This window comes from Sebastes umbrosus, chromosome 7 (genome assembly GCF_015220745.1).
Source record: "Sebastes umbrosus isolate fSebUmb1 chromosome 7, fSebUmb1.pri, whole genome shotgun sequence".
Classification (NCBI taxonomy): domain Eukaryota; kingdom Metazoa; phylum Chordata; class Actinopteri; order Perciformes; family Sebastidae; genus Sebastes; species Sebastes umbrosus.
The window spans coordinates 7,129,344-7,144,009 of NC_051275.1; the positions used below are offsets into that span (position 1 = coordinate 7,129,344).

The window sequence follows — 14,666 nt, forward strand, 5'->3', positions numbered from 1 at the left end:
TATCTTATAATGCCATCTAATACACAGTATAGTAAAGCTCAAGTTATACTTTCCGTGTCCGAGATGGTATGCGTGACGTAAATTTGTTGTGATCGCACTGAGAGTCCGAGTCCTACAAGCGGACAGTATGTACAGAACTACTACACGTGCGTTCATCTGTCCGTGTAAGCCTCTGTTTGGTAGTATAACCGAGGCTTTAGTTTGTCATTTTATCCTGCTTTAGTCCAGGACACGGAGCTGCCACTTCTTTGTTCAGTGGAAGGAAATTTGAGTTTCCATTCTAGGGAAACTCATTCTCAGGTTTTATGTCAGCTGATGAAGGATTGCTCATAGTTTCTGCTTTCCGTGATTTCAATCAGACCTTAAAGTCCACATATGTAGAAAAAAAAATGACCAGCCATGAAAAAGTGTACAAGAGGTGTAAATAACTACTAGCCACAGCGGCAGTATTAGAGAGGTCAGTGGAGATGTGAAACAGCCCTTCCTAATCTGCTCCTTTGGTGGCAAGTTAGGAAACACAGTGATTAAAAGCCTTGTTGAGGTTCAGACACATTTTTATATATCATACCACACTGAGAGGTCAGTTCAATAAGTCTTCACCCGCTATGGTTTTGTCAAGTCCGTTGATCCTCTCGGGCATCAAGCCTTCCTCGCTGGCTACCTTGGACTCATGTACCTACGAGAGAGACCAGCAGGTCAGACTGGTGCTTACTAACATGCCCAGGAAGTTTTCTGACAAATTAAATCATTTTCAAGTTGTCAAATAGGATGAAGGGGGAAAATAAATGTCTATTAGTGGATTCATCTTGGTATACAGTAGAGTGCTTAAAGCCTATTCTGGCATTTCTATAATATTTTATATTTAATTGAGTCATTTCCTGACTAAGCTGATAAGCCACACTGTTTGCCAATTTTTTTTGACGAATAACTTAATTTTGTGCTCAAAATAAAAAAATAAAAAAAGGTTGTTGCTAAAAAAGGAATATGACGTATGACTAGAATAGCAGCGGCAAGTCACACGTCATCCTTCAAGCTTGCGCAGGCGCATTCATGCTCATTTGCATCTGAGCAGCGACAGAATTAACACAACACACTGACCGTCTCTCACTCGCTCTCTTCTTTACCGTCTCCTCCTGGAGATAAATTAACGGAAAGCAGCCAATGCCATTTTGGAGGTTTGGGGACCTCTAAGAGGTCCGTACGACGGGGCGTGCACAACTTTCAGCCCAAGAGAAAACAAGAGAGAAGTCCCGTTAGAGAAATAGACGAATCACAGTGCAGCCAGGTGTGGTGTCGATGCTCCAAAACTGCATTTCAAATGGCGGACCTCGGCAACACGTCTATCCGTCCTCCGGTGTGCTGTGGCCCGGCGTGCAGCGGTGAGGCTCCTCGGTGCCGCAGCAGTCAGACGGCCGCCTCGCCAGGAGGAGACGGTGAAGAAGAGAGCGAGTGAGAGAGAGTCGGTGTGTTGTGCTAATTCTTGTCTCATTTGTGGTCTGATAAACAGTAAATTCATCTAAGATGGTTCCATCTAAACTGGGTTGAAAAACGATGCAATCTGGTTGCCATGGTAATGAATTACGTCTGACTATTAACCGCACCCCCATTCTCCGTTTGAGAAGGAACGTTAACCAAAAAACAGGAAGTGACACTGGCTGGAGATGGGCTTTAATACTCACCTTGAATGGTTCACTGATTCCAATGATGCACTGCAGAGTATGACTGTAGTAGCACAGCACACACTCTCCTCCCCGCACAGGGATTTCCTCTTTACTAACATATACCTACAAAAACAGAGACACTGTTGATTATTCATGTAATTTTATTATATCATCAGTGTTTTTTTCTGATGTCAGAATAGTCATCGGTACACATTGGAGTTAGTACCTGTATGAATTCTTCATTGAAGGCCACTTCGTCGTCTTTGACCCACGTGTAGGTGATGTAGTCCGACACGCTGGCGAATCCAACCTGAATTTCATACACATCACACACATTCAAGATATACATACTGAAATATCACATTTAAATAGCCAGTGGTAAATGGTTGTTGTTCAGCCAACCTTAAAGAGTCCGATCCAGTCCCATGTACTGGAGGGGAACGGCTGCAGAGGGCTGTAGAGAACCATGGCGTCGATGTCTGCGCTCCAGTCGCCCTCTGCCTGCAGAAGCACCAGAGGAGTCTCGTACATCTTCCTCAGCTGGACAGACGGAGAAATAAACTTTCGAAGGTAAATGTTATACAGTTTGATCTGTAAATGTATTTGCTGTCAAAGTTAACGCAATAGTAACGTGTTGCCGACTTTCAAAAGCCTGCCAATGGATCGGGATACACGGTACTTGTTAGAAAGTCAATTAATTGTTGGTTTGAGTCTTGATGGGATTTGTTCCCATAACAAAACAAGAATTTGACTATAAAATAAATATGTAATCCAACCAACTGCTTCACTGTCAGAAAGGAGAGGATAATGGGTGTGTGAGAGTGAAGTCAAGTAGGATGGCTGAGTGTATCTGTGTCACTCTGGCGAGCACAGTCAGTGTTCCAGTTTCTCACCTCCAGTGTGAAGACGCTGACGACAGGCTTGTGGTCACTGATGACGTACTCCATGTTGCTGGTGTACAAGTCCTGCCTGATCTTCAGCGGGTACTCCTCATCCTCTTCCACATGCCCGACATTCTTCGCATCCAGTCCAACCCTGTTGTCGTCTCGCTCGTCAGGGGGCGGGGCGTTGGGTCGGAGACGCCACAGAATCCTGTCGGTCCACGCGGGCTTACGCTTCTTTCCGCTGGACATTGTGTTTACGGACGATGAGCGGACAGAGAGTAGAAAAGTGGAAAGGCTTTAGTTGGGAGACAAAGTCAGCTCTTTATAGCAAGAATCAAGGGTGCTGTGAGGTGCATGACTGGGTGGTGGGGTGAAAAAGTGGAAGGAAATAAACAGACAAATGTGAAGGTATACAATATTGACACAAAACAAGGAACGTTATCTATTTCAAAGTGGCCTTGACCATGGGCTCACATGAACACATTTTGCTGTTTTTCCAACTCCATCTTACGTCTCTCACAAGCCTTTCTGCAATCATCAGGCTGCCACGTACATATTACAGTAGTAGCTGCTCTCTGACCAGCCTGATAATCAGACTTAATTGATATTTTGTTTCACTTCATTATTAAATTTGACATTGTGTTCATGTAAGCAGATTTCTGTTTGGGAGAGCAGTTAACTTAAAAATGTTCACAACTATGAAAGAAATATTCCAATTGTTGAGCTGTACGTAGTTGACTTACAACAACCTGTAGAGCAGAATCAATCCCATTCACCCTTGTCCCTATTTTTGTGGCCTGCATTTTTAATCTTGCCTCAAAGCACCAACTGGTCGGTTGTTTTTTAAACCCGGGAAACCAGTCTTCAACGATCCACAACATCAGACCTGATCAGAGAGGTCTGGAACCAGGCTACAGTCTGACCACTCTGTCATACATACAAATTAACACGATCAACTAATTGTACAGTAAACTGCTAGGTTTTTTTTTGCAATAATGTAATTTCACCGTATAACAGCATATCAGACAAAGTGCCAAACATGTTGCAAGCTTAGTGGACCTGTATATAGTACACACAGTACAACAGGTAAAGGTTTAATTTGTTCATGTACTGTAAATATGAAAGTATTACATTCCATCATACAAGCTGTTATTTTGTGCCATGGAATAAAATAGATATATTTCATGCTAATATTTGATATTATGTCTAGATAAAAAAAAAAAAGATTCTCGCCACATCTCAAAGATTTCTTCAGACATAAGAGTTTTCAAGAGTTAAACTGATTTTGATATGAGGAGATGTCGAAAATGACATGACTTAAAATATATTTACTAGAATGGAAGGCAAGGTAAGCTAGGCAGCTACAATTCACAATGATATATTAAAGGATATGGGTATATAATACAATTTAATCTTTGTTATAGTAAATGTGACATTTCTTTTTTTTTTTTTTTTTAAAAGAACAACACTTCATTGCAGATTTTTACAGACCACACAGTAGCCGTTGTCTGCCAGCAACCTCCATCATTGGTGGTACCATGTCTGGGTGATCCAATTATAATCCAACAACAACACATATTGAATTATCCATGGTCATAGATCCCGTAATACCAAAACATCTATTTCTGGCCATGCATGTTAGCCGTTATGTGTAGCAGCTGTTCTGGGACCCAGAGAGGTGTACAGCTTTTATACAGTATAAACAAGCTCTGAAAGCAGTAAGATGGTATTACACACTGTAGGTTAAATGCGGGTTAATATGGACTTACTGATATTTAGCTATTTAAAAGTACCCTGTGGAGTTTTTTTAAACAAACAGTTGTACTTACATTTAGTGTTTCTCATTAAAACACATGTATGCATCCTTAATGTTTTAAGGGATAGTTTGGATTGGGCTGTCTAAAGCGGTGAAAATATTCTTAATATAGCGCACCCTTAAATTGATATTGTTTTTTTTAGGTGAGCCTTTCTTTTAGGTTGCTAAAATACGTTTTGCTGCTGCCGCCACCCACAGCAGTACATTGCTTTGCTCCTGTGCAGTAACTCCTATCTGCTTCTCCAAACTGGGGGCGTGCCCTTCAAAAAATCCAAACTATCTACATTTTTTACATAGATGTTTGCTAGCTAGAAGTCCCTACATTTTGCATCTACCAACTGTCGATCAGTAGAATAACATGAAACCGTCGTAAGGACTGTGCATCTCGCCTGTGTCCTCATGCGCTCAACAATAATACAGAAAGAAAAAAAACAGGAATCCGTTCATAAGAACATCATTCCATAGTGCCACTAGTGGTCAAAAACTCCACAGGGTAGTTTTAACAGCATTAGTATTTGCTCCCAAAACAACAGGTCTGTGAGCTCAGACAACATTTTGTAAAATAAACAAGCATTTCAGTCTTTTCTTTGCACAGACAACAATCTGACATTTGTCTTGAAAAGACTGTTCGCTCCAACTGCTTGTTTGTTTCATTTGCAGGATGTTACAGATGACGATAATCTTTATCAAACCTTTGAAAAGTGGTTAAGACGTACGTTACTGCATAGAAAAAAAAAAGACACTACTTTTAGCATCTTGTTAAAAGTAGCATGTGTGCACATACTGGACTACAGTTAGGTGAATTAAGGGGTGACATGATATATTAAGAACTCTTACTTAAAGCCAAACCATGTCCTGTAGAGTCTGTGAAGTTGAAAAAAGGCGTAGATGAAATATATCCAAATTAACATTTTAAGAGGTAAATACTGGAAATAAAAAGAGATTTTAAAATTATGATTATGATTCATTAGGATGATGTTACTTGGAAACAGTTACCTGCTGTCGTATGTATCGGAGTTTAAGTCAAACTTGTACGTGGGTTGAAAGTCCAGAGGCCCTTCCTCAAACTCCTGGAGCATCTGTTCTTTCTTCTTCATCATGGTCAACTGAGAACGACAACACAAATATCATGACCTCCCAAACTCCCAAATGACTGTAATGAATCATGACTAATAATATTCTGGTTACTCATGCACAGATCATTCAAGTGTTGTGCATGTGAACCCTCATAAGAAACAGGAGCTGATTATGCTGTAAACAGATTAATGATTCTGGAAGTGTCAAACCTGGTCATTGCTCCACAGCAGGTTGTAGGTTTGATCGTTGATACAGGTGCGGACAAAGTGCATGCCGTGGTCATGAATTCGGAAGTTGAGATCTCCAAACCAGAACACCAGCCTGGATCAAGAGGGGGCGGGGGGAGCGGTTAATTGATAGAGAAATGAGAAATTTTGAAAAATTAAAGAAAGTGGATGTGAGACTGTACAGATTTTATACACGGACAACAAACCGATCTGGTCCACATGCTGTGAGATGAATGAAACTTAAAGAGCTCCTTTAAATGAAATAGTTCAGGCGTTTTGAAGTGGGGTTGTACGAGGACCTTATCCATAGTGAGAGTAGTTCTTCTCCAGTTTGGAGAAGCAGACAGGAGTACCGACACGGGAGCAAAGCGATGTACTGCTGTGGACAGAGGCCGGCAGCAAAACGTATTCTAGACACCTAAGAGAATCAATGTCAGTTTAAGAGTACGCTAAATTTAGAGTATTTTCGCCAGTTCATCTTGCCATGAGACAGGTATACAGTCTATGTTTCTGACTAGGAACTGAAGCTGTTTTCTATGCTCTCACCAAAGTAACCAGACTCCATTGAACATTTTTTTTAATTTTAGCTCACAGAACACGGGAGTTGCTGGTCTACTGCTGCCTCCATTGGTTAGTTTGTTTGTGTTATTGTAGGACTTTTGTTAGTTCGGATTCACCAAAGTCACACAATGACACAAAAAAACTAACCAATCAAGGCAGCAGTAGACCAGCAACACCCTTGTTCTGCAAGGTAAAATTACAGGTTTTATCAATGGAGTCTGGTGACTTTTGTGAGAGCATAGATGGATATAATGGCTTGAGTTCCCCGTCGGAAAGGGAGGTCTCATAGCAAGGTAAAGCTGTGAAAATATTCTAAATATAGCGTACACTTAAATTGATATTGATTTTTTTTTAGGTGACCCTTTCTTTTAGGTGTCTAAAAGATGTTTTGCTGCTGCCGTCGATCACAGCAGTACATCGCTTTGCTTCTGTGCGGTAACTCCTGTCTGCTTCACCAAGCTAGGGGAGTGCTCTTCAAAAAATCCAAACTATCTGCATTGTTTACATACATGTTTGCTAGCTAGAAGTCCCTGCATTTTGCATCGCTACGTTTCTTGATGCATTACCTCTACCAACTGTCAATCAGTAGAATAACATGAAACCATCGCCGACCGTCATCTACTGTAGGTAATACACTGACTATGGATAAGAACCTTATACAATCTCACTTCAAAAAACCCGAACTATCCCTTTAATATTAATATCCCTCTAATGTTTTTGAAAACATCTGTTTGGGTAAACTGGAGTTTGTATTCTGTGTATCTACTCACCGGTGGTCAACAATTCTCGGAGCCTTTTTACAGTCGAAGGTCTGCCTGTCCATGATGTACTCAAACTCATCCACTCTCTCTGTGGCGTATTTCATATGTGCAGCCAAGTGACAGTTGAGGAAACAGAGCATGTGGCCATAGAAGGACAGGCGAACGGACACGCCGCCTTTGTTACCCTGAGAGACAAACAGAAAGACATGAGAAGACAAAGAAACAACAACTTCTGTTGAACTACTCTGTTGCGCTGTTCACCAACGAACCAATGCTTTTACAACTAAGACAAAAGACAACATTATCAACTCGAGTGCAAGAACTCATGAGCTATTTTTGACATTTTGGAGGGAAAAAAAACAGCAAGTACAAACATGTACTTCTGCTTCTGTGGTTCAGTTCACAAATGTGACACAAGTGAAAAGAGAACTGTGCCAATTCTACATATTAGTGTTTTCATGTGTTGGGGAGTACTGCTGCCCTTTGTGGCTCCAGAGGAAGCTGTGTGGAGTTAGAAGGAAGTGAGCTTACTAGACCTATAGGGATGCGAATTTTGAAAAATGTACTTAACCGATAACCTACCCTCCTTAACCGATTATTAACCGACAAGATTTGTGCCTAGCATGCAGCGGTGCGCCAGCTGCAGTGTATGAGCACAACAGACAAGGGAGTCCCCAGTTCAGCGTCCGGGAGTTTGTCCGACAAACAGCTGTAGCTCTGCTGGTAGCTTCGTGCTCACCATTGTCACACACACACGGTCTGTCAGAGCAGCGAAACTTCAGCGAGTTTCCGACAGACCGTGTGTGTTTGGCGTTCTAGCTGTGAACGTAGGTGTAGCAGTCAGTGTGTGTACACTTTATTTGTCGGTGAATAAATGCTACGAGGCTACATCTCCTCCGCTCAAGCGAGCTCAAGACCCAGAGCCAACTTCCTGTATCTGTAACTCCGGCTCAGACTGTCTTAAGGTGGGCTCTTAAGGTGGACCAGCTTTTCCCCTTAAAGTGACATGTTTTTCTCAGTTTTTTAATTAATTGTTAACATTTCTTTTAATCGTTTTTAACCGATAACGTTAATCAGTTAAAATGCTTAATGTCAGTTAACGGTTAGTTATTAACATCCCTACTCTGTAGCCTGCTCTTCAACTCTGGATGAGGCTAGGGGCTGGAGGATAGATTAGCCACTACTAGCATAACACACCTGATTCTCTCACCAAACTGTCAGTGACAGCGGTTGATTGTATTTTGGGTACAGGAAGAATGCTCCTGCATCAATTTTGATCCCTTTTTTTTTTTTACTGTTCATCATGAGTCTGACAGTGTTTTAGAAGTACAATGCTAAATCAGTGGAGTACTGTGTGTGTGCGTTTGTGTGTGTTTCTCACCCAGTAACCGAAAATGCCTGTGCGTGTGTATGTGGCCTGGATGTCTCTGATGAAGGGGACGTGCTCCAGTTTGGAAAAGAAGAGCAGCAGCAGGCCCTGCATTCTGATGGATGACACCTGAAACACACATACAAATATAGCATGTACAGCATAATACTCTAATTAATAACTATCAAGGATTTACACTTAGTACAAGAAATAAACTTGAATCATCAATTTGTTAATGTTTACCTGTGAAAATGGATGTCACTTCTACTGTGTGTGCGTGTGTATGAGGGTGTTTTGAGAAGATTTGTACCTTAACGTATTTCCGTGGTGCCAAGGTGGTCATAAACAAATGACTCCACGGGTCATCAAACACAGTGTCTGACACAAACCTCAATGGCCCCGAGTACACCTCCTGCAAACTGGCACACACACACAGGGTCTTACTTGACAGTCACTCTGCCCCATATCCAGCTAGGCCCTGTTCAGACCTGGCATTAACATGCGTCTTGGGTGATCCGATCACAAGTAGACAGCTCTAAGTACGTCTGTTCACACCTGGCATTAGAATGCGTCTCCACATGCGTCTCGAGTGACCACCTGTGATCCGATATCACTACCCCGCTCTATATGCAAATAAACACATAGTTAACACATGGCTAATACAGCAGACCTTGTGACATAATATTAGAGGAATGTCAGTAGTGATATCCTACATATTCCTGAATTTGGGTACATTTATTAACATCAAAATATAAGGTTATTGTCTACGGGCGGTCCCCGTGGACCTCTGTGACGCCGGCACCGCCGCCTTTGCCAGAGGTACAGAGCTTCAGAGAGCAGGGAATGAGAGCGAGCGAGCGGGCGGGTGGGCGTCAGCTCTGTGCAGAGCACAGGAACAAAAACATGGACACATCTCCGACAGTATGGTAATAATGCACTTTGTATGCCTATAGTCTGATAGTCTGTAGATATGTAGCCTATAGTTGAGATACATTTTAATAAAATACAGTTGTACCGACAGGATACAGTAGAGCACAGAGGCCGTTTTCATGCCGCGAGGCAAACAAGCGCTTGCATCTGTCTGTCTATTCACATGAGGAGCGCAGAGAACCGCGGATCCAAGCAGCACGTCAGTTGAGTAGGCGGTCCTTAATGTGGCCCAGGACACATTTGCGTACACACTGCTAAAAGAATGTGGTCTGAAAGATCCGATCTCAATGCGTCTTGAGTGCGTTCGCACCTGTACTTAGAGCTATCCACTTGTGATCCGATCACTGAGGACGCATGTTAATACCAGTTCTGAACAGGGCCTTATATACACAACAATAGAGTGCCACAGGGATGATATACAGTATTTTTGTAGGCCAACCAGGAAGTTAGCATCGTCCTGGGTTCCCTCGACAAAAAGCCAATGGGATTTTTCCATTGGGTTTCGGATTATTGCAGAAAATAAGCTCCGTGGCAAACAAACGTTTATGACACTTAGACGTTTTGTTCAGTTAGATAATCTTTACAAATGATCACCACTTTTATGATTTTTGAAACGTAAATGAAATCGGCAGAAGTAAAAAGCTAACACGGTCGCATGAGCGCGAGTATACACAACGAGGCTGTAAAGGCAGAGGAGTCGGCGTGATGACGTTTGGTTGTCTCATTTAGGCACTTGTTAGCAACCACCTTTTTTAAGACGCATACAGGCTTCAAAATTCACAAGTGGGATATTTATTGCTGTATTTTATGTCGTAAAACAAAACGTTAAAATCTCTTAAGCGTGTGTTAACCAAAGACCTTATCTCATGCATCTAACTAAAAACCCATTCAAAAAACCCATTGACTTCCAGACGAGGGAACCGGAGGTGCTAAAATACTAACTCTTCTCCGGGTTTTAGGACTCATTCCTGTAGCATTCTATATATACTATATACAAAATACTGACTCCAACAATCAATTCACATTCCCTGCACCACCTACCCGATGACGTAGAGGTCTGGGCTCTTTGGGGAGTTCAGCTGGAGAAGCAAGGTCAGGTCATCTGGAGGATCAGCCGTGGCCACGTTCCACGTCACCATGTGCAGCCTGCGGACACGGGAGACGGAAGAATAGTCATTTGTGCAGCACTTTCATCCAAAAATATACATATTCCATCAATAATAGACGGACATAGATGGTTAGAACTAAACAAGCTATTGGGTATGACAATATACCTTCAAAATACAAGATTACCTTACGACTGAATTGAAAAAACATCCAAATACAAATCCAGCAGACAATCTAAGAGCTTCATTCAGTGTGGCAAAAACCACAGATAAGCACATCATCTGAGTGTAAAAGCCATCACAGTAAAAAGCACTGTTCAACTACCATAAGCAGGTCAGGCTGCTACAGTGAACACATAATGAGACCAGTCATCCTTTCAACCAAACTCGGAACATTCATAAGGTTGAATTTTCTGTGCTCAGCTACGACAGTAAAATGTCTGACAGAAATTCAAAAGAACAAAGTTCAACAGGAGGGTTTCAATTAGCAAGAATGAAGAGGGTCTTTTGTTGGCCAGCGTGATAGAGCAGTTCACTGAGCCCACAGAGGAGAAAAACAATCCATGAAGCATGTTAAAGAGAAAAGCATAAGAGAAAATAATATAGAGCTGAATATAAGCAGAGGAATATTATTCCTGTATGAAAAATCGCAAACTCTTTCCAGCTTCAGCACACAGAAAAGACATCGAAGAGGTGACATTTGTTCTCCACCTGAAACGGTCCTTTTTCAGCTTGTTGGCTCTCTTGCCACAGACGAGGAAGGCGTTATCTAGAGTCTTGACAATTTTCTCATGCAGCTTGTTTTGGGAATCTAAGTCATCCATGCATGTCATCAGCTGGTTGAGCCGATGGCGCAGAACCAGTTTGCCGACGGTTGACTGCGTGGCATCGCTGCCAAGGCTGTCAGAACGGACGCGCCCCATGGTGCCATACAGCCTACCGATATCATCCATTCTGGCTGGAACTATTAAATGCGGCACGGTCAGCTGTCTCCTTGAAAGCCTGAGTATTGTTGAAGTGGCAAAATACGAAAGCGCAAAGTATTTCCTAAAGGACCAAAAATTGTTGGCAGTATACCACAAAAAAAATCCAAATTTTTACAGTTTTAAGTATGTTTGTATTGCACAAAGAGAATCGAATGAGCAACAGTCCGAAGTTTTGGTTGTTTCTGTAGAATCAAACCACTGAGTGAAATGAGGAAAGTCCTGGTGCAAGGATTTGGGTGCTCTGGAGTTGGACAGAGTGATTGGGGAATTGGTTACAAGTCTTCTTTGTGTGCTAAAAACTCTGCATAATCTCATTGTAAAGTGTTTCAACATTAGGCCTATTAAACAATAGGGAAGCACAGCAAAGCATTGTTTTTTTCTTCAAATCCGCATTAGGTGTGTACTGTTGGGCAACCCTAATCCACCTGTCAGAATGCAGTCTGATTTGTAGACTGGCCAACATGGCACTGTGTTAAATCTTGGGAGCCCATTCAACCCTACATGAGACAGACAATTATGCTTTCAGGAAAGCCTTGAAGTTCTGGTACTGGCGGCAGGCACTGACAACTAATGATGTCACACCTTTAATTAAATGAATAGACTGGAATATTTTGCAACTGTAAACTTAAATGTCACATACAAAATGCAAGACTAAAGAGGTGAAGAGAAAAGAACTGAAGAATAATGTTGTTAAAGCCTGTCTTTCTGACTGACTTTAACCACCATCCAGCTATCCAACTGTTCCCTGACAGAGCAGTTTTCTTCCCACATACCATTACAGCAGGTAAGCCCACTTTATGGATCTGACAGCACAACTGTGCAATACTTACTTACACAACAGCAACACATACACACTCTTTCACATAACATGTCAACACTCTCATTTCAACAGGTGTTGTTGCAGTAGCTGTACGTAGTGCATCCATGATGGATTTGATGATTGTCTAGTGGGCAATATGTCAGGCCAAGGTCCATTCAGAAATCTGCTGCTTATTGGCAAAATGTCTGATACTGCTAGACTTAAACCTGCAGTAGGCTTAATGTCTTTGGCATCATTGGTAAAAAATTCCATAATAACCTTTCAGCAAATTGTAATTCAAGTGTTCTGAGAGAAAACTAGACTTCTGCACCTCCTCATGGCTGTTTCCCGTGACGGGAAACTTTTGCCGATCACAGGTAATTTCAGAGAGAGAGCGTTCCTATTGGCTGTTCATTCAACGGAGGCAGCTCTAAATCACTCGCAAACTCGTGTAAAATGTTTTCAGAAACATCTTGTAGTGTACTGTTTAGCTGTAAAATGAGAACGTTTGCTCCGGCTGGTGGGCGGTGCTTGATATTTCCTCAACATGGCTGCCGTGTCACAAACTTTCTCATTTTACAGCTAAGCAGTACACTACAATATGTTTCTGACAACATTTGAGGAGAGAAATAGGCATTACAGTAACAGAATATTGATTCGTATTTGATCAGCGCTGCCTAGATTGATTGTTTGGTCGGAGTTCGCAAGTGATTGACAGCTGCTCAGAGACGGCAAGACTCTAGATCAGCTCTGATTGGTTTATTTCTTCCTGTCTGTGACACCGGAGGACACAGAGGCACATGATTTTTATTTCAGATTACCTGTCTCATACACTACTGTCAGGATGCTTATTGCTTATATGCTTATTAGACACTTTAGTTACTTTTAATTAACTGTTAATTAAGGCCTATTAATACATTAACTCATGTTAATTAATGGACCCACTTTAGTTACTGTTAATTAACTGTTAATTAAGGCTTATTAATGCGTTAATAACGTCTTTTAAAACATTAAATAATGTATAAATGAATATCTTAGTTAACACCGTTAGTAAATGCTTATTAGACACTTTAGTTACTATTAATTAACTGTTAATGAAGGCTTATTAATGCATTAACTAATTTTAATTAATGTACCCTTATTGTAAAGTGTTACCGGATATAGTGACCATTAAATAAAAATAACTTTTTTAATCATATTTGCTCCAATTCCACCCACTGCAGCTTTAACATCTTTTTAAAACTCTGGTAAAACCTGGCATACCACTACATCATCAAGGAACACTTCACCGTGGTGGGCGGTGACCCTCAATGAAGCTGCATAAGGTTAAACTAGGAGGTCTGTGCATTATATATAATGTGCTAACGTGTTGGTTTGTTTGCAGAGAAGCATTGACTTTTCATGCAACACTGGTGGCAGGGCAGAGTCCAACCTGAAGCTGTCTGCCTCGTAGTTTCCCTTCCTCAAACTGAGGTCTGCCTGCTGGGCATCTGGCTGCTGCTCAGTCTCCTCCATCATCATCTCCACACCTGGAAGACAGTCAAGCAAATCACAGCTACAACTCACACTATGGCAGTACAACTACAGCTGGAGCCAGAACAAAGTAATAATAAATGCACCAGTAAAGCACCAACACTAGTCTAACCAACAGGTGTTCAGCCTCTATACTTTGTGAGAGAGCTGACTGTTGACAGGCATGTGTATCTGCCAGCTGATATATTTCCTCTCTGGCTGGAGCAGACTGGGTTATTACTCACCGTTAGTTAGCTGCTAACATGAATGTACGTGGAGCTGACTACACACAGCTAATGCACGCTGCTGAACGTACATGACGTTGCTATAGCTACATCACTCAGCTAGCTAAACAAGCCTTGTTGTTTTCTCCATCTAACTCTTATTAACACTGGAGTTACCAACCTGTAAGAGTGAGGGTGTTGCATCGTATATTACCTGCTATGCTTTGGTAGTACTTGTCTTCGTTGTTTATCTAAGGTTAGTAGAGTAGAGACGTCCAGTAGAGCCGCAGCAGCAGTCTGTCAGTACAGTAACAGTACAGTAGATGCTGTTGTTGTTATTGTTACCGCCTCTTAACCGGAACACTGCTTATTTGCCTTCAAAATAAGAGCGTGACGTTCTTTTTCTTCTTTGGTGTTTATTGGCGGTTGGCAAACCATCTTAGAGGTGCATTAACGCCACCATCTGGACTGCTGGAGGGTGGATCAGGAGATTGTGCAGAAACAAAATAAAAACATTTTTTAATTAAATAATAGTTTTAAAAAAAGTTCATCAGTTTCTCTTAAAGGTCCCTTATTATAAAAAAGAGAGATTTTCATGTTTTTTTATTATAAAGCAGGCTTTAGTCCTATATAAATACTGTGAAAGTATCGAAATGCTCAATCCACAGGGAAACACACACAGCCCGTATTTAGAAACTCTGAATTTGAAACAAGCTGACAGGATTTCTGCCCATTTGTGATGTCACAAATATA

The 14,666-nt window shown here is 41.6% G+C and overlaps 1 protein-coding gene and 1 long non-coding RNA gene across 3 annotated transcripts; both read right to left on the minus strand.

Moving 5' to 3' along the window:
- Positions 1-536: 536 nt before the first annotated feature.
- inpp5ka (inositol polyphosphate-5-phosphatase Ka) lies at positions 537-14,300 on the minus strand. 2 transcript variants are annotated; one of them, XM_037774281.1, is made up of 14 exons: positions 14,128-14,300; positions 13,610-13,706; positions 10,328-10,432; positions 8,667-8,775; positions 8,369-8,485; positions 6,997-7,172; positions 5,648-5,759; positions 5,358-5,467; positions 5,199-5,225; positions 2,555-2,786; positions 2,064-2,201; positions 1,888-1,971; positions 1,680-1,784; positions 537-676 (listed from the first exon to the last, which is right to left on the minus strand). In XM_037774281.1, the coding sequence occupies exons 2-14, from the start codon at positions 13,696-13,698 to the stop codon at positions 581-583; spliced, it is 1,500 nt and encodes a 499-aa protein (XP_037630209.1). In that variant the 5' UTR covers positions 13,699-13,706; positions 14,128-14,300; the 3' UTR covers positions 537-580. The 2 variants fall into 2 exon arrangements, with proteins under 2 accessions (XP_037630209.1, XP_037630210.1); XM_037774282.1 differs by lacking the exon at positions 5,199-5,225.
- LOC119490819 lies at positions 912-1,532 on the minus strand. Its single transcript, XR_005207487.1, has 2 exons — positions 1,328-1,532; positions 912-1,218 (listed from the first exon to the last, which is right to left on the minus strand). It is a non-coding gene; the product is annotated as an uncharacterized LOC119490819 (long non-coding RNA).
- Positions 14,301-14,666: the final 366 nt, after the last annotated feature.